Source organism: Hydractinia symbiolongicarpus, chromosome 1 (assembly GCF_029227915.1).
Source record: "Hydractinia symbiolongicarpus strain clone_291-10 chromosome 1, HSymV2.1, whole genome shotgun sequence".
NCBI lineage: Eukaryota > Metazoa > Cnidaria > Hydrozoa > Anthoathecata > Hydractiniidae > Hydractinia > Hydractinia symbiolongicarpus.
This window is the reverse complement of record NC_079875.1, coordinates 15,027,796-15,050,826: the sequence shown is the minus strand read 5'-3', so window position 1 is coordinate 15,050,826 and position 23,031 is coordinate 15,027,796. Positions and strand designations below refer to the sequence as shown.

The 23,031-nt window shown below is 32.6% G+C and overlaps 4 protein-coding genes across 4 annotated transcripts in view; 2 read left to right on the top strand and 2 right to left on the bottom strand.

Annotated features, from left to right (window-relative positions):
- The window catches only part of LOC130642032 (mucosa-associated lymphoid tissue lymphoma translocation protein 1-like), a 31,175-nt gene extending 25,472 nt beyond the window's left edge, over positions 1–5,703 (bottom strand). Inside the window, exon 1 of the mRNA XM_057449102.1 lies at positions 5,503–5,703. The gene's annotated coding sequence lies outside the window, so the exon portion shown is untranslated. The remainder of the gene's footprint in view (positions 1–5,502) is intronic.
- Positions 5,704–13,461: 7,758 nt separating this feature from the next.
- LOC130642011 (UPF0235 protein C15orf40 homolog) lies at positions 13,462–18,460 on the top strand. Its single transcript, XM_057449081.1, has 3 exons — positions 13,462–15,191; positions 16,320–16,450; positions 18,237–18,460. Exons 1-3 carry the CDS (start codon positions 15,058–15,060, stop codon positions 18,458–18,460), a joined length of 489 nt encoding a protein of 162 aa, XP_057305064.1. The 5' UTR covers positions 13,462–15,057.
- Positions 18,387–23,006, top strand: LOC130642004 (short-chain dehydrogenase/reductase family 16C member 6-like). Its single transcript, XM_057449072.1, has 3 exons — positions 18,387–18,726; positions 19,526–19,972; positions 20,213–23,006. The coding sequence occupies exons 1-3, from the start codon at positions 18,531–18,533 to the stop codon at positions 20,512–20,514; spliced, it is 945 nt and encodes a 314-aa protein (XP_057305055.1). The 5' UTR covers positions 18,387–18,530; the 3' UTR covers positions 20,515–23,006.
- LOC130642021 (uncharacterized) lies at positions 21,886–22,468 on the bottom strand. The gene is made up of 2 exons (XM_057449091.1): positions 22,346–22,468; positions 21,886–22,232 (listed from the first exon to the last, which is right to left on the bottom strand). The coding sequence occupies exons 1-2, from the start codon at positions 22,437–22,439 to the stop codon at positions 21,886–21,888; spliced, it is 441 nt and encodes a 146-aa protein (XP_057305074.1). The 5' UTR covers positions 22,440–22,468.
- Positions 23,007–23,031: the final 25 nt, after the last annotated feature.

Here is a 23,031-nt window from a genome sequence, read left to right as displayed (position 1 = left end):
GGAAAACAGTAAGCCTATCTTTGTGCTTTTGTATTACCCGGCAGACACATCATGTTGAATAATGTTTTTGAACTTTTTTTAGTTTCTAAAAAAAACAAGAATCATTACATCGATTATCCTTAAAAGCTGCAAAAAATGCTATGGATGACCAAAGTAAGATGCATACTAAGCATAATATTGGGTGCCCGAATTAGAGCGAAGTCGCCAGGGATGGGTGATTTTGACCATATTGTTATATTTGCTGTATACCCAGTGTCTATTTATGCCACACTTAAAAAAAAGGCTGCAATGCAGCATAAACATACCTGTACTTAACAGGATCGGCAGTCAGTGGGTTTCGGAACAAAAAAACTCTGAAGGTATATAGCCGAACCAACTCTATAGTGCTATTCCCCAAAAATTAATCTGTGCAAAGATTTTTTCTATAGCTATATTATATGTATAGCAAAATAAATTGGGTGGACGTCACTGTTGAATATAATATGTATATATATATATAAGACTAACCTGTAGGTTTCCTTCGCAATAGTTCTTTCTGTTTGTAACGCAACGCTAAATTAGTGTGATTGATTCACCTCAACACTATGGAACACCACTTTGACTAAACACAACAAATTACCAATGATACTGGTTCAACACAATTAAAACCCCACCACAAAGTGATTCTTATTAGTAATCGCCTAGATAGAAGATCAACAATCTCCCTCTATTTGCTTTCTGTTTGGCGTTCAGTTGGTTATTCGAATGTGAGAGGATTTTATAGCGACTCCTACTCGTTAGTACAGTGGTCTAGGGGCAAAACTGGCTTTTCACCAAAACCCTCTACTGTACTAGTCTTGGTTAAGTCATCACTACATGTATCTCTCTTTCCTCGTGTGATTACTTGTGTGGAATTTAAACATAAAAATTAATTTTTGAACACAATATTCAAATTTTCATAACTCAACATTTAATTGGTCACTATTATTCTTCATGACCCCACTGTAGCACATTCATTAAGAGTGTGCTATTTGCTCCTTGTTTTGTTAACACGCCATATCAACCCTTAACCGTTTGTCTTCCAAAAACTTTGTTGAATGGGCAGCTTCAAACAATGATTTGTTAACTGTATGACATAAGATGCCTTCTAGATAAGAATTCAACACTTCATTTATCACATTCTTCACCCATATGTATGTATCAATACCATTAACAAGAGCTAGTGTCTCAGCAGCCAGAGTGCTACGCCCAACTTTCTTAATCTTTTTAGACTGCCATGTCATAGGTGCCATAAGATTCTCAACACCTTTCAGAAAATAAAAATTCCACTTTGAGAGTTGCCATCTTGAAGGTTCCCAAATGAAGCATCAGAATATAAGATCAGTTGTAATGGAAGCTTAAGTTTCCAAAATTTCAAGAAAATGTTGGGATCCAATTTCAACTTCTTTATCACTTTGTTGGCTCTCATGACATCATCAACTACTGCACAGTTTATTTTGTGCTTAGCTGGCACACATTAAATGAAATGTCAGGCCTTGATTGTGATGACATCCAGTTTAGTTGCCCACAAATACATCGGAAGTTCGATTGTTCTTCATGTGATAGTTGTCGATGTCTGTCTGTTGTGTTTTGAATCTTGACCAGTTCCATACCTTCCACATAGTTCTTTTAGTCATAGTTAATAGAACCATAAGATTGTTGTATATTGACACCAACATATTTGAAATTGGAGTAATCTTCAGATCCAATGAGAAAAGTTTCTCTGATAGGCGAAATGACCTTCACTTGAAAATTATGGGATCCTCCCCATAGAAAATCATCAACATGTATTACAATCAGTCCTTGGCAGCAGTTATCTTGAATCCAATAAAATAATGCTTCATCAAATAAAGACATTCTCAACCCCAAGCCGATTAGCTCTTCCTTCACACGTAGATACCAAGCTCTTGAAGCATCAGCAAGGCAGTATACAACTTTATTTAGTTTCCAGAACACACCTGTTGTATTTGCTTCCTTGGGGGGCATTATGATAACCTCTCTGTCAATCTGGTTGCCTTGAAGAAATGCCATCTTGACATCTAAGGTGTGACATTCCCATTCATAGGCTGCTAAGGGACCGTCTCAAAATGTTCGTATGTAATTCGTATAATTCGTAAAAAAAACTTTGTATCGATTTATTAAATCTTTCGTATCATTTTATTTTTAATACGAACTTTTTTGTATCATCAAAATAACAAGTTCGTATAAAGTTCGTATCAATTAAAATAAAGTTTGTATATATGTATTTGTATCATTTTTAAAGAAGTTTGTATAAAAATTTGCTTATACGAAGTTCGTTTATTATAATTGGACTATTATCTATAGTTTTATATTCAATTTTTTTCAACAATTATAAAGTTCGTTTCGTTATACGAACTTAGTTTATTTTAATTGGATTTATTATCTAGGGTCTTTAGGGATCGTCTCCACGGCATCGTAGAAAGCAAAAACATCTCTGTAGATCGTTTAAAAATCATGAAAACAGGATCGTAGAAATCAAAAAAAAAGATAGCTGTAGATCGTTTAAAGTTCATGAAAACGGGATCGTAGAAAACCAAAAGATCGCTGTAGATCGTTTAAAAATCATGAAAACAAGATCATAAAAAGCGAAAAGATCGCCATAGATCGTTTAAAAATCATGAAAACAGGATCCTAGAAAACGGAAAGATCGCTGTAGATCGTTTAAAAATCATGAAAACGAGATCGTAGAAAGCGAAAAGATCGCCGTAGATCGTTTAAAAGTCAAGAAAACGAAATCGTAAAAGCTAAGAGATCAATTAAGTCAACCCCGTATATTTTACTTTTTTTATTTCTGGTTTCGTTTAAAGTTTGTATCATTTCTTTTCGTCTTTTAAAAAAAATCATTTAATTCTTTTGTTTCTGGTTTCGTATTGAAATAATTATGCGTAATTACGCTGGTACTTTTGAAGTTTGTTTCAAGATCGTATAGCAACTTACTTTGTTCAAAGTTCATATCATTATATTTTGTATGATGAAAAACTTCGTTTAAGTTCGTATCATATATTAAAAAAGTTCGTATAAACTTTGTTTACATTTTTTATTTTAAACGAAGCACTTCGTATGACATTCGTTTCACGAAACGAAGTACGTAGCGTTCATATAATTATACGAAAAAACATACGAACATTTTGAGACGATCCCTAACATCGTAAGTACAATGCGAAGACTTTCATTTGAAAAAGTTGGGGAGTCCTTATTAAGATTTTTGACTTCTTCTTCTTCAAAACCTCTTATGACCAAACGAGCTTTAACTGTTTTGTATTCCTCTACATTCTTTGTTGTGACTACCCATCTTGTGGATATTGCAGATTGACCCTTATCTTCTATGGTGGAGAAAACTTTGTTGTCCTCCCAATTGGCTAATTCTTTATACTTTACATTTAAGACCTCATCTGTAACAGTTGCTTGAGTCGATAATAGTACTTCTTCAGTTTCGTTTGTCTCAACAACTGGTTGCCAGTCACACACACACATATTTTAAAATCTAGCCAATTTATTTCATCTGTGTCTTCATTTTGGACATTTAAACAGCTACCATATATCCATATCATAGATGTTTTTACCACATTTTCATCAGCAAAAGTGACAAAGACGAAAGACAAAGATGTAATAACAGATATTATTTTTGAAATTTGGTTAGCCCGATTTGGTCAACCAAGGAAGTTTCTAGCTGATAATGCTGGAGAATTTGTTAACAAAGTGTATGAAGAAATGTGTGAGCAGTTTAACATAGAGTTTTCAACAACTGCAGCTGAAAGTCCTTGGTCAAAAGACTATGTGAACGACACAATGGTATGATTAAGGAAATGCTGAAAAAAATTATTGAAGACACAAAATGTACACACAATCAGGTACTATTCTGGGCTATAAGTGCAAAGAATTCTTTATCAAACAACAAGGGATTCTCACCAAATCAACTTGTTTATGGTAAAAATCATGACTATCCCTGCATCCTCACTGATCATTTGCCACCTATTAATGACACAGTTTCAAGCAAAACCATGGCCCATAACCTTGCTGTAATGCATGCATCACGAAGAGCCTTTATAGCAGCAGAGTCTTCTGAGCGTATACGAAGAGCATTGAATATTTGGTGTTAGAGTCACCTGACCGACCCTAATGTTTGATCGAAATTTTTGATATACTGAGTCGGAAAAAAAATATTCTTTTCTTTTTTTATATTTGCTACTTTTTAACAACAGGTGGCCACAAAAATGTACAAAAAATTTAAAAAATACAATTAATAAGACACAGGTAACTTATCTTCTCCCCATTGCTGCAATTCATTTTATTATGCACACTGTGATTGCTGTGATATAAATAGATAACAAAGTTTTATGAATGTTAGAATAATTATGCCATGCGTTGTCGTTACAGACGATCCATGATAATTATTTTGTTCATTTTTATGTCAAGGAAACTTAGACTTACATAAAAAGAAACATTCTGGATGTCATTGTAGTGTGTTTTGAATAAGTTTATGAAATAAAAAAGGAGCTACATATTGAAAAAAACTTTAGTAATAAAATAGATGAATTAAAAAATAAGCAAATCTATATATATAAATGTTTTTTCGATACGCGATTTTTTACAATGTAGAAATTTACCTACGTGACAGCGTGTAGGTTTTATTGAGAGATTAATAATTTTTTTATTCTTTTATGTAAAAAGAATGTAAAACAAACACATCGAAATGATTTTGAAACGATTTTGAAATGAATTATGGTATGTGAAGCGATTTCAAGTAAATATAATAAAACAATCTTGAAACAATTATGAAACGATTATAAAACAATTTTAGTTTTTAATGAAACAATTTACAAAATAGTGAAACGATTTCCATACGATTTGAAACAATTTCAAAAAATTAAACATTACTTTAAAATCATTTCAAATTCGTATCACATGCTAGGCTAATTAAAAAATGAAACGATATGAAACGATTTTTTTTGAAACGATCTCGGAGACAATCCCTTAAACAACATGTCAAAGTTATCATTAAATATCGGTGATTTAATGGCACGCGTTGATGGCTGGATGGTTGGATTCTTATTTCAAATTTAAAAATGTGTAAAACTGTAGCTACATCTGTCAGTTTGCTAGATGTATTGAAAACACACTCTAAAAAACATACAATAAAAAATACCTTAGCTAGCTGTGTTAGCTAACTATAAAATGAAATCTTTACATAGCTAGCTATAGCTAGCTATCTAAAACAATAGCTAAGAAAAGTGATAAAAGAAAAGTGGTATATAGCTATAAAAGATAATAAAGAAAAGTGAAGTGAATATATACGTAAGATTTACATACTTAAATCCGTTCTGGTTGGTAAACTGCACCATAACTAACAACTAGCTAGTCAACACCGAAAAAATGAATGATTATTCTCAATCCCAGTCAACTCTTTTTTAATTTTCTACTTGTTAAAAGTAAAACAAGTATAGCAATACATAAAAAACTAACCTTTCAGTCCTTTTAAAATTTAATAGTTTATTTTTTCATAATTTCAAAAACTCTCATTCATCCATTATGTAAATAAAAACTAGAGAAAGTAGTTTCTAGTTCCTGTTTGCAGATCAGTAGCTGCTTAGTGTACCATTATGAACAGGAATTCCGCGAATAAGCGTGGAATTTCAGCCTCTCAGATGGAGAGAGTTGCGAGATTATTGCGTAAATTTGCTTTCTTTTTCTGTTTCTCATTTTGTCCTTTAGCCTCACTTAAAGGCCGGTTTCCAGTCATTCTCTTTGGTAGCGCGAATAAGTCGCGCGAATAGCGCGACCAAGCGAATGCCGTTTCCACTTGACAACAAACATAAACAAAAATGGCTGAATATCGGAACAAGCATGTCAAACACGCGATGAAGAATTTTTCTAAATTATTAATGCAGATGGCTTTTACTGGAAGGCAAATTATAATTCTTTTGCTTTTGAGAAGACGATTCAGACGAAAATATGCTAAGAAAAAGAAAGCCAGACGATTTTGGGTGCGCAAGATTTATTTGGAGAGGAAAACGAAAGGAGGATACCACCTGCTTGTAAATGACATGCGACTATTTGATAGAGAATTCTTTTTTGGCCAATTTAGAATGACACCAGTTGCTGAAATTCCATCTCGTTTCTGTGTCATAGACCCACATCTGCCATTATGACTTCAATGTTTTAAATTCTTGATAAATAGCGGCTTCTGATTGGTTAAATTATTTTTTATTCGCTTGGTAGTTTAAAAAGTTTGAACTTCTGGCGACCATTCGCGCGACCAACAGAGGGTTGCGTAAATGTTCAAAAATAGATTTTGCGCATGCTCAGATATCTATTTGCTAGAGTCGCGCGACTAAAGCGAATGAGTGGAAACCGGCCTCAAGAGAGCTCTATTCTCCACCTAGATGGTACTACTGAGTTTTTAACTGTAAGTATGCTATGCTTTTCTATGTCTATATAAAACGTTAAACCTTAAGTTCAATCCAATGGTGATGTTACTCCTGTAAAAGGCTAGTTTTTGGCGCCGTAGATTAGTAGTTATAGCTCTCGTACTCTGTGCGGGAGACCAGGGTTCGATTCCTCTTGACGGCGATTCAACATGGGCGAGTGAATGTTACCATAGCCCCGGGTTAACCCAAGCCATGTGAGGGAAATTGGGAAGATGGCACACTGTGTGGGCCGTTGGATGTTGCCGGGAGTTGTCTAGTAGAGCGCGGGCTCTAATTGGGTCTGCGTAGCTCAAAATGAGCATTAAATACTCTAGGACTCTCCATCTACCCCATGGCCCCTCCTGGAAATAATAGACAGGGTATATCTCTTGATATTTGTGAGGCTAGCCATGTAAAATATGCACATCTATCTATCTATCTATCTATCTAGTTTGATAGTGTTTGTTCCAACCCGTGTTGTTATCTACACCATCTTGAGCAATATTTTTCGCGTTCTGTAAATTACCTAACTTGGCACTGTGCTAGTCAGACATCGCGCAGCCTATAGACGCAAGGAAGCGGGAAAACTCTGTGGAAGTCAAGAGTTAGCCACAGTTCTTGTTTTTAAACATAGTTTTCTTTTTTAATTTCATTGTCCTGATAGTTACATTGACACCAACCTATTTATGTAGCTAGCAGTTGCTACATTTATATTCTTTTATATTATATTTAGGCCGTGGGCCAATCTGTCTTAAAAGCTCTGAAAAAAGGTTTCGTACCCCAAATCTCGGGACAAAAGTATCTATATATAAATTAGCGATTTTAAACATACTGAATTCAAAAATAAATGTTACCAAGCTGGTAACCCCATAGTTTTCGAGAAATTGAGCATCAAAAATACATTATTCGTGTGTTATTGTGTTTTATTGTGTTAGCTAAGTGCTTTTTAAAGTATTTCTTTGTAATATAGCTAGCTATAGTTTAAAAAATTAAAAAATACATGTTAACACAATATAAATATTAATACACCCAAAATTTTTATAGCCTTGAAAAACTAGGTAAATATTTAATTATCGGGTCGTATCGAGAACTTTTCAATGAACTGAAATCTCCAGCATCCCTTATATCAGTTTTTTATTTTTGCTTGTACCTAATATTATTTTTTCTTGTACCTAATATTATTTTCATGTATATCGACTGAAAAATACAAAAAGGTCAGTAAGTAGCTTAATTATAAGTAAAATAATCTAATGGAAAAAGCAGATCGTGTGTTATCGATATTTTGCCAGCACTTTTACTTCCCCTTGCCGTAAAAGCAGCTGGCGGTATCGCAACCTGGAAGATGAGTTAAAAATTAAAAGTGTATTTATATTTTCGAGTCACTACACTCTTTTAAGAACATTTGATTTTTTGCAGATTGTCTTTACATTAGAGAAAAACAAATTGGGCATGTAGAGGAATTGTGTATTTTAACAGAATTTGTTTTAATTACCACTTGTTTTCTCCTGAAAAATTATTTAGCTATTGCTTAAAATTTTGAATTCCGGATTGTTTATACAACAAATGAGTTTATTGTATCATGCATGAAAATGCATGAAATCTGATAATTGAATTAACTTTGAAAGGGAAGATGTCCAAAATACGTTCAACTAATGCAGTGTCATGTCTCAGAACAGAAGAGTGTGAAACACAATGTCCAAATCCATTTAAAATTCTGATAAGACGCTCACTACCAGTAATCTGTCGAACAGCCCATGACAAGTGCCATGGATTTTAGGGTTGGATTCCGTCCATTACTTTCGTGATATATCAAATCTTGTGCAATAGCCATTACAACATTCTCATCTTTGGTCAGTTTTAGAATTGTGTAATCACGGTGGGTCACTTTTACCAGTTGCCCATGCAACAAAGTTATACACCAACGGTGGTATTGAATCTTTTACAGCATTTATATTGAATTCTTCTGATGTAGGTGGCCATGCTTTAGTGAATTTTGGAGCATTTTTCAATAACTCACGCAAATTAAGAGCAACCAAGTACAACTCACGTTTAATATTAGGTTGACACCGTTGATCATTGATGATCTCTGTTAAAAAATAAGACAGTATGTTTATACCAAAGAAGAACTATATACTCTTCATAACAAGCCTGAGGAGTTCTTCTTAAAGTATATATGATTATATACTATACTTCTACTGTATTTTTAAATATACTAGTAAAAATTAGCAGCTTCTAATTATGAACATATTTTCTTTTTCTTTCTTTGACCATAGCTTAATTTTATGTATAGACAGGCCTATCAATAAGAAAAAAACACCAGAGCTATAAATCGCTCCCCCAAGGTTACAATAATTTAAACTGGGTGAGCAATGTGAATAAATAGAATAAGATTATAAACGCATATTTTATTATTGTCTTTTTTATTTATGTTATTTTATCTTTTTTATATATTTCAGTTCTTTTTTACTGTAAATAATAAGAAAGAGGACATTGATTTCCGTGTGAGATGAATTAATATTGCTCAGGCAGAATTTTTTTTTTAAATTTGGGTGAGCAATTAATGGCTCAGCTAGTTTCTCATTTCTCAGAATTGGGCGAGCCTTTGGGTGAGCAAGAGCAATTGCTCTTCCCTTATTGATAGGCCTGTATAGAACATGTCTTTTCTAATAACAGACTGTTTAAGACTTTATTCTAATTCCACAAATTTTTGGCACATTTAGCAACCCTAAACAATATTACCTTTTTCTTTCTGATTCTAAGTTACTAAATTCTACTGGATTTTTTAAAAACTGCTTTCTTTAACAAAGTATATATTACATCTATTTACATATATATGCATTGTTCTACATGAAATGGGCCACCCAGCATTATGCCTATATTACTGTCACCAGACATTACGTGAAGTGGAGCAAAGGAATTGAACCTTAAAACCATGCAGAACTTACCTTCAAAACTTTCATTTACTTCTAACTGACTACATCTTTCTTCAACTTGACTAGATGATTGAATATTTGTTTCCATAAGTTCAAATCTCCAGCAACCATAACTTCATAAAATACTAACTCACTACTATTTCTTACACTTGGTTGATGAAAAACAGTATGTGGAAAACTCTGTTGTATACGGGCCTTTTATCTCTCTGATTTGTAGTTGGAAGCATCTAATTGCTCTACAGTCTGAACAATTTTCACAAATCTATTGTTAAATGTTTTAAAAAATATATTTTTCCTTGATTAACTAACTTTTTGTTGATTACTTGTCACAAAACTTCATGAATGATTTTTCATACATCAATGTTTTCCTTTTTTTCAACCCAAAGTATTTTGGGGTAGCTTTTGTAACATGGCATATGATATCTTACTTCCAATGCCACCATACCTTGTCCACTCCCCAGCTTGCACAGTATACCACTATAATAAATTGTTGCATTAAACTATAATATCAGGTTTTATTTTAATACACATAAAACAATTCCACTTTTGTTATTCAAAACATCACATTCATATATGTAAAATGACTTAATTAGAACATATTAGAACAATATAAGCACTTACGGTTTTAATAGTTTCCTTGTTGCATATACAGTACTGTGAAAAGGTTTGTTGACATCGTGGTTCGAGTTTATTTCATGTTGCGCACGAACCACGATAGCCCACGATGCGTATTTTTTTAACAATCGTGGACCTCACGATCATGTTTCGTGGACTACACGAACGAAAATTAAATATTACATCGTGGCTTCCACGATAGATAACTGCTATTGTAAAACAACAAAGACTGTTAGTTTATCAATTAAATCAAAAACTGACGGCAAAAATATAAATTAACACTTGTTGTTTTAATTCGTTGTCATAAAGCTAGCTACATAATAGATTTTAATTGTTCGTGAATCAAAATGTGATCTTAAAAAACATTTTTTATCGCCGCTTTTCGTCTATAAACTTTTAAAATGCGATCTAAAAAAACATTTCTATCGCCGCTTCTCGTTTTTAAACTTTTAAAATGTGATCTAAAAAAACATTTCTATCGCCGCTTTTCGCTTATAAACTTTTAAAATGCGATCTAAAAGAGCATTTCTATCGCCGCTTTGCGTTTTTAAAATTTTAAAATGCGATCTAAAAAAAACATTTCTATCGCCGCTTTTCCTTTTTAAACTTTTAAAATGCGATCTAAAAAAACATTTCTATCACCGCTTTTCGTTTTTAAACTTTTAAAATGCGATCTAAAAAAGCATTTCTATCGGCACAGACAAATTTAATTTTTCTAGACAAATGACATTTCGTAAAAATACAATCGCGTCCATGACGAAATAGTATACACCAAGCAAAAACTACGAATATGCTTTTTTAGCTTGATAAAACCTGAAACAAACAAATTGACTTTCATAAAAGACTTTTTTAAAAAGAAAAAAAAATTAAATTATATTGGCTATAAAAATCGTGGAGCTCGCGAAAATAATCGTGTGACACACGATCCTTCGTGGAGATAATAATATTAGCGTGGTGGCCACGATAGAATGTTTGAATGTTTGTTATACAAAAAGACCACGATTTTATCGTGGTTCGTGTGCACCACGCTCGTTATACGAACACGATGTTAACAAACCTTTTCACAGTACTGTAATATGTACATACTGCTGGTAAAACATGACCAGACTTTGCACCAACACTACTGATGAACGTAGATGTTTGACTGACACAACATCATTCTAGGTCAGTAGGTAAAAAACTTAAGGAACTACTTTTGTCAAATAAAAATAAAAATGTATAACCGAAACCTAAGACATTAAGGGCTTATTTTAACAAATTTAACATCAAACATTAACTTTCACACAGAAAATCAAAGAATTTAAGAATATTTAGTCTTCCATAGCTGGCTTGTGAAAAAATTGTATAACCATCTATAACTCTAGAGCAGGTATTTACCTGATCAGATCCTGCTTCTTTGCTGTTTTTCTTTTTGTCACTAGCTCTTTTTAACTTTCCACAGTCTGTAAATCTTTGGTAACATTGCCGATGATAAAATAACTCAGAAATTCTTTCTTCTTACCAATTCTCCCCCTCACTTTGTGGAAACAAGTCAAATGACTTCATATATATGTTTTTTAGAGGCTCTGAGTCATAGTGGTATAGCATGATTTTTATTTTTAAAAAGGGCGGCATTAGAAGTGAACAATAAAACAGTAAAAAAGTAACATGTTTTGTAAAAATTAAAGAAAACTGCGGGTTTTGGGTCTTGGTAACATTTAAAATCGTGATCAACATCCTTTAAAGTATTAAAATCAACCAAGATACTTTTGCCCTGAGATTTGGGGTACGAACCTAAACGTTTATGTCTCTTGGCCCATGGCCTAATTGTTTAGAGTTGCAGGTTATACAAAATGGACGACATTATACTTAAGCTTACCTCCCACTTCAAAAAAAGTTCATCTTATTCTGTTTATATTATGTTGAGAATTTGTAATTTAACATTTATCAAGTAAAATTTGAAATAATGAAGCTAATATAAAGCCACATTTTCTTGTGTTTACAGCATATTCCTTCTCAAAAGCCGCCATTTTGTGATAATTTTTTTTCAGATTAAACCCATTTTGACGTCATCTCCCGGATGGCAAAAAAGGCCCCCTGAACATGTTGACGCAAAACGATTACTCAGGGAAAAAGAAAAAGAGTAAATTATTGCAACTAAGATTAATTTTGTTAATAATTATAAAATGTGTTTTTGTGCTATGGCTTTTTGTTAATAAGGATAATAGAAGTAGCGCTGCAAAGCATTCCTTTGCCCGTCTTCCAAAAGGCAAGAAAAAACGAGCTGCGTATACTCATTAACAGAGTCGATACCCTTTCAAAGTCGAGTTTTAATCACTAGAATTCTAAATCTCTGTCTACTTGTCTTTGCATTAGGCCATATAGAAATTCTGGTATAGGTGCTCGCTCTTCTACGTTGCATCTAAGACTTTTCTATTATATTGTGGTACACTAGGCAGGGGATTTACAAGATTTTATTTTGTTCTGCGCGCAGGCCTTGTCAGGAAGAAAAATGCCGGCGTGCGAGCTTCGCACGTCATGATACTTCTTAATAATTTTGAGGCGTGCGTTGTTCGCACGGCATAATTTTCAATGGCGTGCGATGGCGTGTGCTCATTTTTGTTCCATTTTTTTTTCGAATAATCATAGAACTCGCATACAACAACACTAATTTTGCCATGTTTTAAAAAAGCAGGTAATTTGTTGCGACGAAACTAAAATGTGCGATGCGTTCATTATTCATTATTTTTGAAAAAAAAATTATACGACGTAGCAACAGAACGAAGAAAAATTATAAAACATGCAAGTTACAGTCATAAAACTCTTTCAGTTAATAACTTTTTTGGAAATATTTGTGAGTGTTTTTTACTTATTTTTGAATGTTTGTCTTCTTTCTTAATAGACATTGCTTTAATCGGTCATTTTTAAAAGCATTGCGTAAACTTTTATCTTTTTATCCCATTTTTTTGTTATATGATTAGCATCTTCATACATTCATGAAAATTACAAGTCCTATAAGGCGCCAATTACATCCTACTAAAGTGCCAAAATTTGCAACTTTTTAGCGCCAAGACCACCTCAAATAATTTTACAACAATAAAAAATTGATGAAGGGAACATGTGTTTTTACGCCAAAAAGCCCTTGCTTATATATGCTGTTAGAAATCAAATTGAATCAATGTTTCCGCTGCCTAATTTGATTGTATAAATTGTAATATAGCTGTATGCAGGATAAAAATTAAACTATACGTTGACGTGCTATTTTATAAACCCTTCGTTAAATAAACATGGTTTTGTTAACAAAGCTAAAGTTAAAGTTGTTCCTTCTAATAAAACACAAAACAAGATGTAACCAGGGAATAAAAGCCATAAAAATATATATGAGCATTCAAAATATAACACAGCTATGTTATGCTGTGATTCTTTAAGTTTTATTAGATGGTTAATTTGAATATAGCATACTATATAATTATACTGTAACGGTAACATCATATTTAAATGTTTTTGCTGAATAATATAACTATAAATACACTTCTTTGGTCACTATAAAAATATCTCCATCATTAAAGGTTTAACATTCATTTTCATAAGTTATACCTAGGATATACATTTATTATGAATACCAACCATAGCAATATAAGGTTATGTTATGAAACCATGCAACCAAGTTAGCAATTCTAAATTTTACATTGTTTATAGATATTTGCTGGAATCAGTTATACTGGTATCTACCAATAAGTCATATATTATTGCCTGTTTTTTAAAAAAATAAGGTACATTATTGTATTAAAGGAAACACGAGGTATAAAATATTAAAATGATGGCTGGACTTGTGTTATAGAGCTTTAGAAGTTGGTTAACAAAGTTTGTTTTAATTTTTTAACAAGCCCTTTTGCATTCTTGTGAAAAATCGAAATCGAAAAATAAATTCCAATAAATTAAAAATTTCTAACTATCAAGTAATCTTATCTTTTAAAACTTGACTTTTATCTTGCCTGTTGCTGAAATTAAAAAAAATAATAAGTGAATAAAAAAAGTTAATTAAAGGTCAAATTTAGGGAAGCACTTTATGGAAGAGTCCATTTAGTCTCTAAATTATATATATTTCAGTACATATATATAATTCAGAGACTAAATGAGCTGAATTCATTTTTATCATGCAGTTCTAATATAATGAATCTGTTAAATGACAAAGTAACTAAAAAAATTCCATATAAAAAATACCATCACACAGTATTTTCTAATCACATCGTTGATTACGTATTTGATCAACTAACCCATGGCATCAATTTTAATCAGATAACGGAGAGTATTAGTAAACTTTATTTCTTGGAACATCAGCAAAGTCATGACACTAATCTCGAGGGGTTTTATAAAAATGAGATGTATTCTTTTTCTGGCAGGGATAAGATTTTAAACACATTCTTAGACATTTTTTGAGACAGAAGGTTGTTATACATAAAAGGCGTGGAAGATTGTGTACCAGCCATTCGCATTAGTGCAGATCACACTTTTAAAATTGCAAAGAATATTGGAGGATATAGAGAAGAAGATGATAACTGCATAAATGAGAATCGAAAGGTCTTTATTTTAATGAATGAAAAGTATAGGGTATGTGGATGGAAAAAACTGTTGGTCATGCTGAAATTCAACCTATCATTTAAAAACATAAGCAGAGAATAAGTAATAATAATACCATTGTATTTCATTGTTGATAACTGCTGTGAATCTAAAGACCTTTACCAGTCAGTTTTCCCTGGCATTGAAACAAAGTTAGATGTTTGTCCTGCAAAAAAAATGTAAACAAACATTGTAAAATTAATGTCAGGAAGAAAGGCTTTCTGTACCAATACTTAGGACTAATAGTCAGACAGAAAGATGATATTGGCTAAGTAAGAACAAAGCTAACAGAAGGAGCTGGTAAAATCTTTGTACAACTTTATTTCTGGTCACAACGAATTTATTACTAATCTCCCAGAATGAAAAAAAGAACAGTTTCATACTGAAGTTATAAAATTGAAAAATATACAGTTATAACAGTTGTGTGGATATACAGATATATGGATATGTGGATTTAAAGATATATGGATTTGTGGATGTACAGATGTATGGATGTGCAGATATGGATATGTGGATATACAGATATATGGATGTACAGATACGGATATGTGGATATACAGACATATGGATGTACAGATATGGATATGTGGATATACAGGTATGTGGATATACAGATGTATGGATGTATGGATTCAGAGACTAAATGGACTCTTCCATTAAGTACTTTCAAATTTAGCGTTGGCTAAATCAAATTAAGCTAAATTAAGGCCAAATTATGCAGTGTACCACTTTCGAAGACAAATTTGAGTACTCAGAAACGTTTAGTTTTTAGAATGTTAAAAATGTTTGCTTGCTTACATTTTGTATCATTAAATGCATTACAGCCAAATATTTTTTTGTGATCTAAACTTTTAAATGATATTGGAACACTGTGTTGTTGTTCGTCATCAAGAAGGGGTTAAACCGTGTAACAAAAATCATAAATGCTTTCCAATGTTGTTGGCGTTGGTAAAATTTGGCTATCTCACCAATACACTGGCCAATATCTTATGAATATAAATGCATTTGTATACTATGCTTTTTACATAGAACGCTTTTTAAATATTAAGTGATTTTTTAACTTTGTTTTTTCTCAATATTTATATTGGTTACTTTATTGCTCAATAAAATCTGCATGAAAGGTAAACGAGACAATAAATATTTGATATACATGAAGGAAAAAAGTATCCCTGTCAGGAATATCGTGGAAAATGCTAAAATATCAAGTAGTAAAAAATGTTTTTTGTACTTTTGTCTTGCCGCTGTGATATCATGATCAATTGATATTGGTCAACTTCTCATATTTTTACTCAGTTAATAAGATGATAAGGATGTTAAAATATAATCGTTATCACCATTTTATTATAATGTTTTGTTTAAATTTGAATATTATTATGCTGTTATCTTCTAAATTTTTTTTCCTAGTGTGGTGTAAAACTTTGTATTATATTTTCTTTTTATGTTAGTGTAGAAGTGCAGGTGAGTTTTCAGAGTAATATCCTGCTTCTGTGTACATGTTTAATTTTTGCAGATTAATTTTCCCTATTGATTTTTTTTGTATTTCTTTATATATTATTCCTGTGTATATTTTTAATACTTCGTATCAGTCATTTTTAGTTTTAAACGCTGTGATGGAGAGAATGTTTCTCACTCTCCTCCTACTGGACGAAACTTTTTGAATTATACAATCAAACTATTTATTTTATTTATATGTTACTATCAAGATTATCCTTTAATTATATTATAGAATGAAATGGTTAACAATTACTACTAGAAGATTTTTGACGCAAGGCATATCATGTATCTCCTGTGACGAAAAAGGATATATTCTTCTACGAGTGCATGCTAAACCTGGGGCAAAGAAAAACAAAATTGCAGGTAAAACTCAGCTGTTGTTTGTTTGTTTGTTTGTTTGTTTGGTTATTTGTTTACTTTTATTATTTTTGAATATTTATTTTTTAAATCCTTTATTTCTATATCAATATTACCTGTTGTCTGTCACGTGAGCTAATGTCGTGTTAGGAAAAAATTTTTGCCTAAAAGAGCAAATTGGATACATTTTTAATGATAACTTTGGATTTTCTACAGGCCTGGTCTATGTTCTATTACCTGACTTTCTGTCTGTAAGTCAAAAATGGTAGAGATGTAAGTAGCTGTAGGTTCTTGTGGATATCTGACACGCCTAGAGACTACTGTATTCAAAGATTGAATAACAGATCTCTTTCTGTTTTAGTATTTCCCTACGGGATGTATAGATGAGTTGCGGCGTAACGTAATGTTTTCATTTTGCATCGAAACCAATGGACATGCGCACACATATTCATAGGCAAGATATATAAACAACAGACCGCGACTATAGATAATAAAAATTATAAAGAAACACTGACGCTAAAGTTGGTAAAGTCTACTCTTAAAGAGAGAAAATGATAGTTCATAAAAACAATTTCAGTGTATTTTTAACCTTACATTACTATACATCTATAAGTAAGTGTAACTAGCCAATCTGGTTTATGTGGTCCTTCTTTTCTTTCCTGTCAGAATGCACGCGGCATATACAGAACTTTGTAAACAATCACCACTCATCTATAATTTATTATTTCCCGTCTTGGGTCGTTTTTTCTTAAAACTTCTTGAACTTCTTAAAGCTTCTTGGTTGTTTATTAGTTGTTTACTTGTTGTTTATTTGTTATTTGCTTGTTGTTTATTTGGTTTTTATTTGTTGTTTATTTGTTTTTTATTTGTTGTTTTATTTGTTGTTTATTTGTTTTTTATTTGTTGTTTATTTGTTATTTGCTTGTTGTTTATTTGTTTTTTATTTGTTGTTTTCTTGTTGTTTATTTATTGTTTACTTGTTGTTTATTTGTTGCTTCTTGGTTGTTTATTTGTTGTTTTCTTGTTGATTTTTGGAATTTTAAAACATGCTGGGAGGACTGTGTAATGTACAGTAGCCAGAATTTGAATAACCAAGTGGTAAGATTGAAAAAGTCGAAAAACAATTTTAGTATAGTAAACATCTGCTAGCTGTTACGCAGATGAATAATATTGTAACATATGGTAGAATACGCGTATGGCAAAACTTAAGTGTAATGTTTCAAGTTATTGTTTGTGAAGGTTTTCTCTATCTTTGTTGAAGATCAGGTGTATTTAAGAATTTAATGTGGAAAAGATTTTGGTAAAACACGAACGCGTCTGTCTTCACGATTTTTTCATGCGAAACAGGCGAGAGATTTAAAAGCAAACCTTATATACTTAACAGGAGACTTATGGGATACTGTTGTTGCTACAAGTGCTAAAAGTTATTGGTTTAATTCTCAGCCGAGTTTTACCAGACGGTAAAAACAACAAAGTGTTCCGGGCGATTGTCTAGTTGTGCGGTTACTGTGCTTTCACATTTTCAGGAGTTTATATGGGAACATTAAATACACTAGATTCCCTCGCAGATCCCTCTTGGATAACAGTATAGAAATCGAATGGGCTATGACAAATGATGGGAAAATTTTAAACTGTATAAAAAGCCATGTTTTAGAGATATTTTAAGGCAACGTCAGAGTTAGGGTTCTGCTGGATGAGAGTAATGTGTAAAAACGCATCTTTTAATAGGACGATAGCGTAACTTGATATTTCAATTGTTTTAGAACTTATTCTTATGTAATTTAATCTTTAGACTTGTCTTCTGATCGTATTGGAATACAAATTGCAGCTCCTGCAAAAGAGGGTGAAGCGAATAGTGAATTACTCTCCTACTTACAGTCTGTACTGAAAATCAAAAGAAGTGAAATTTATATAAAGAGAGGTGGAAAATCTCGAATAAAAACAGTGAAGGTCACTTCAACTAAACACACGATCGAAGACATCCAAACATTTCTTGCAGAGAGCGTAAGGCCTTAGTTTAATCCAACCAATCGACTGCTGCAATTTATAAGCATCGCTTGTATCGAACTTATATTTTATCATCAAAATGGTCGATATGAAAGCGTGTGTTGAAGTTACTTCAGATGTATTTCTCATGCTTTTCACTGCCGTCTATGAGGTGTTGAAGTCTTGGGTGAAATTCTTCTACACACCACGTAAAGATTTGACAGGTGAAGTTGTCCTACTTACTGGTGCAGCTGGACATATTGGTTCGTTACTTGCTGAAAAGTTAGTGCGAAAAGGTAGAAAAGCTTAGTTTACTGCTGCTTGATTTCACTGTTCTTTCAAATGATCTTCATTCTCTTTTACATGTTCGACACTTTTTTTAGAGGTCACATAATTGGAGCAACTTTACTATTCGTAAAACTCAATATTTCGAGCTTTCCAATGATAGTGTGAATTCTCTTTATTATTTGTTCGTTTATTTTTCTTCACGAAACGCCAACTTCCACATTCACGATCATCAACCGTAAAAACAACTACGCAAAATATATCTTTTTTTATAAACATAGTGTATTTTGAGTCCCGCCTCAATATTGTTTTTATTTATTTATTTTTTGAACTTTATTCTCGTGATATTTATCTATCCTATCTCTTATTTCATTTTATTTATGCATCTTTTTCGTTTCTGATGTATTGAGTTTGTTATATTGGACACGATGACGTAGAAAACATTTTTTGACAAGTCAATTTAATTTTGTTTTGAAGAGACATTGATTTTTTTGTGATTTTTTGTTTCTTTTTATTGTTCTCCTATTTTATGATTTGGAAAAAAATTATGTTTTATGAAAACACTCGTTTTTACACTCGTTTTTAGTTTATCTAGCCTGGACATAAGCATATGTCGAGGCTAGATAAACAAAAGACCATGTCCTTAAACTTTCAGCCTATATATTGTTATACGGATAAAAACTTTTTGCTTATAAAAGCAGATGTAGTTGACTCGTGTTATCTCGGATACTCGATAACACAAACAAAAGGCAGTCATAAGATATTGTCTGATTTTATTTATTAATTTATTTTGTTTTGTATTTGTTTCAGGATGTATCCTTGTTTTATACGACATCGATGAGAAAAATGTGCACGAACTTGCTAATTCATTAAATTCAAACAATAAAAAAACAGTAGCATACGCGTTTAAATGCGACATAACCAATCACAATGAAGTAGAAAGTGTGTCAAACCACGTGATCAACAACATAGGGCATCCAACAATGCTTATCAACAATGCAGGCGTAGTGGCGGGAAAGTATTTCACAGAATTGACAAGCGCTGATATATCGCGTACATTTGAAGTGAATGTGATTTCGCACTATACCTTAGTGAAGACATTTTTACCGCACATGTTAGAACAGAATCATGGTCATATTGTTTGTGTATCCTCCATTTTAGCCTTGGATTCTTTAAGTGGCGTTTCAGATTATGGTCCATCTAAAGCAGCAGCGTCTGTTTTCATGCGTGCATTGAGACAAGAAATTCGATTGCTTGGTAAGGCCTCGAATTTTGTTTATTTTCGCGAAATTTTGCTCAAAAAAGTTGCTCAACTATATGAAAAAAAAAGAAATGTTCCGATTGTAGGAGTTGTGCATTCATATTTTCATACTAAACACAGTTAGGGCACTTTAAAATAACCCTTGTTGAAAGCAGCTTCAATGAGAACTGAAGAGGCAATGCTTAGGAAATAACCGATCTTCATTTTTCAATTTAAAAATATATTTTTGTATTTAGGAAAAAATATCCATTGTACATCTATATTTCCATACCAAATCCACACTGATATGTTCAAAGGTTGCGCTGCACGATTCTCATATGTACCATTTTTAAACGTCCTCGATCCGGATTACGTAACAACAAAGATGGTAGACGCTATACAAAAAAACCAAATCGTGCTTTACATACCAAGAATTTTATACGCAGCAATTGCTGTTATGAATGTATTGCCAGTGTGTGCATACGATGCTTTATATGACTTTCTTCACACGAACACTGCTATGAAAACATGGGTGGGAAAAGGAAAGAAAGAAGAGTAGAAAAAAGCTGGACTGGTTTGTTTTAATCAGTAAACATGTTGCTTCCCGAAATAGCTTCACAATATCTTTCAACAACAAAGTCAAAACGTAATTTTTATTTAACAAATTTAGTCTGGCTACTGATATATATTTTTTCTTTGAGCATGCGCATTGCGTGTTTCTTACTCCGGTAAAAACGTTGACATTCCCGGAAAAAGTTTAGTCCTGTTTTTTATTTGTCGATCATGCTCTGTTCCTTTGGCCTATAAAACAGGAAGATGCTTTATCCAAAATGCCATTCCGTGGTTTAAAATTTACTCTTATTCAAAATACTTCGGCATTAAATATGGCTTCCTTTAGCCGCACTTATTACCCAGATCCCCGATTTACCCAGATTTTATTGCGGAAGTAGATATTTGGGTAAAACAGGAAAGAAATGTTGAATGATGATGTGTTTTTTTGGAAGAAATTTATTTACATTTTTTACAAAACCATTTCCTTCGTGACAAAGCTTGGACATTCGCAATGTTTGCACATTTATCGTGAAACCACTCCATGCACTGAACATTCCACCATTTCATCGTCCGTATTGTATGGCATACGGCAATCGCAATATATTTCTACCAAATTTGTTTTTTCGGCCTTAAAGTTCTCTTTCTTGCGCGTAGCTTACTTGGTAAGGGAGTCATTTAACCAGCATCTAGACATGACTGAAGGTGTGGACGAAGAGAATCATTGCCATATATCTTATCGCATGCGTTTTCACCGAATGCTAATGATGTAGCAAAAGCAATCGAAAACAGGCCGCAGTCAACTCCATTTTTCTGTTGCTGAAGAGGCATAACATCGATAACAAGTTCTTCTGATTGGCAGTAAGAAAAGGCGGAAATTTGATTTGCAACATCCACGGAAACGTTTCCACTTGTCAAGCTATCAAAAATTTGGCAATACCTGTTGTCAATTTTGTTGTTGTTGACATTTGCCACGCATATCCAGTGCAAAGAACCAGCATGAAGCAACTGGATGTAATTTTCTTCGTATTTCACGATGTCAAAACTTTGCGTCTTCCCAACAACCGTGTCTTGAAATCCGCCTATGGTTGGGAATTGTGACACCAAAAGACTCTGCGATGTTTATTGACTCGTCAGTTAACATTTGTTTGTTAACAATGGCGCTTCTTTCTTCTTTAGAGAAAAGTAACTTCCTTCTTTTCGGCAAAGGAGTGTCACACTCAGACACATGTGTTATCATAACTTCGTCATCTTCAGGAGTGTCTTCGTCCTGTGGTAGTTAGATAGATGAGCAGAAAATGGTCAGACTAAAACGGCAAAACGAGAAATGGAAAAATAAATGCGCTTACTTTGAAGTCTGGGAAAAAGGCGATGTCACGAATTATGATTTTTGCTGGACAACCAAGTTTTTTCGAATTTTGAACCATAAACCGAGCCTTACTGTATACCTTGCGATGTGTTTGAGAATCCTATAGATAAGAAAAAGGTTATTATTTTTCCTTTCTTTTTCCTTTTCAGATTTCAAAGCAAAGGTAAAACATACTTTTCCTTTGATTTTTTCATCCTGTATTTTCTTCTTTTTTAATATGCCATGATCTACGCCGCGCGTGCAATCTAGCGACTTTTTTCCAACAATCACAAAAGGAGTTCCGGACCAAAGGATTTGTTGGGGTGACTCCTTGTTCTTGATATCTTCGAAGAGAATCTTGTGATTTTTTAAATTAATATCTAAAAAATTAAGTTGGTAACACACACAAAGATTTTCTTTTTTAAAGAAGACTACTGCTTTTTGTTTCTCTTGGTCAAAAGATCATTTTTTTTTATTATAACTTAAAACTCACCAGCAACTCCGAATGATTTATCTTTTTGATAAACAGAGAAATGGGATAATGATTTTATCTCGAGATTTCTAACTGCTACATCGACATCTTCCATGGATTCGAATATATATTTCTGTTTTTCTTTACAATTTACAAAGTATCCGGTGGAAAAAAATTTTCGATTTTGATTTATTTCTAGCTTTTATTTTTTCTTTATAATATCCAAGAATAATAAAAAAAAACTTTGACAACTTATCATCTAGATTTTTATTATTCGTTTTATTTATTTCCATTATTGAACGATGATTACAGTTCGAAAGGTTTTATTTTAGTTGAAAACTTCAACGGTATACAAAATCTCAAAAACACGTGCGTGTGCCTCCAGCAGGCTTTTTCCGCGAACTCCTGCTAAATGCGCACCCAATGCATTTCGGTGTATTACGCAACAATACGTCATATTTGAATGACGTAATTCTAATAATAATTTAAATTTAAAACCACGGAATGGCATTTTGGATAAAGCATCTTCCTATAAAACACAGGTTTTCCATCACTTTTGACCAATCAAGTCAAAGATTTTCAATTTTTTTTTCCAGACTACACGATTTTAATTGTTTTATTTGTTTTATTTGTTATTTTTTATTTGTAAGCGTTATAAATAGAAAAATGCAAAAAGTAGTTGCTTGCTAGGAATGAAAATAAACCAG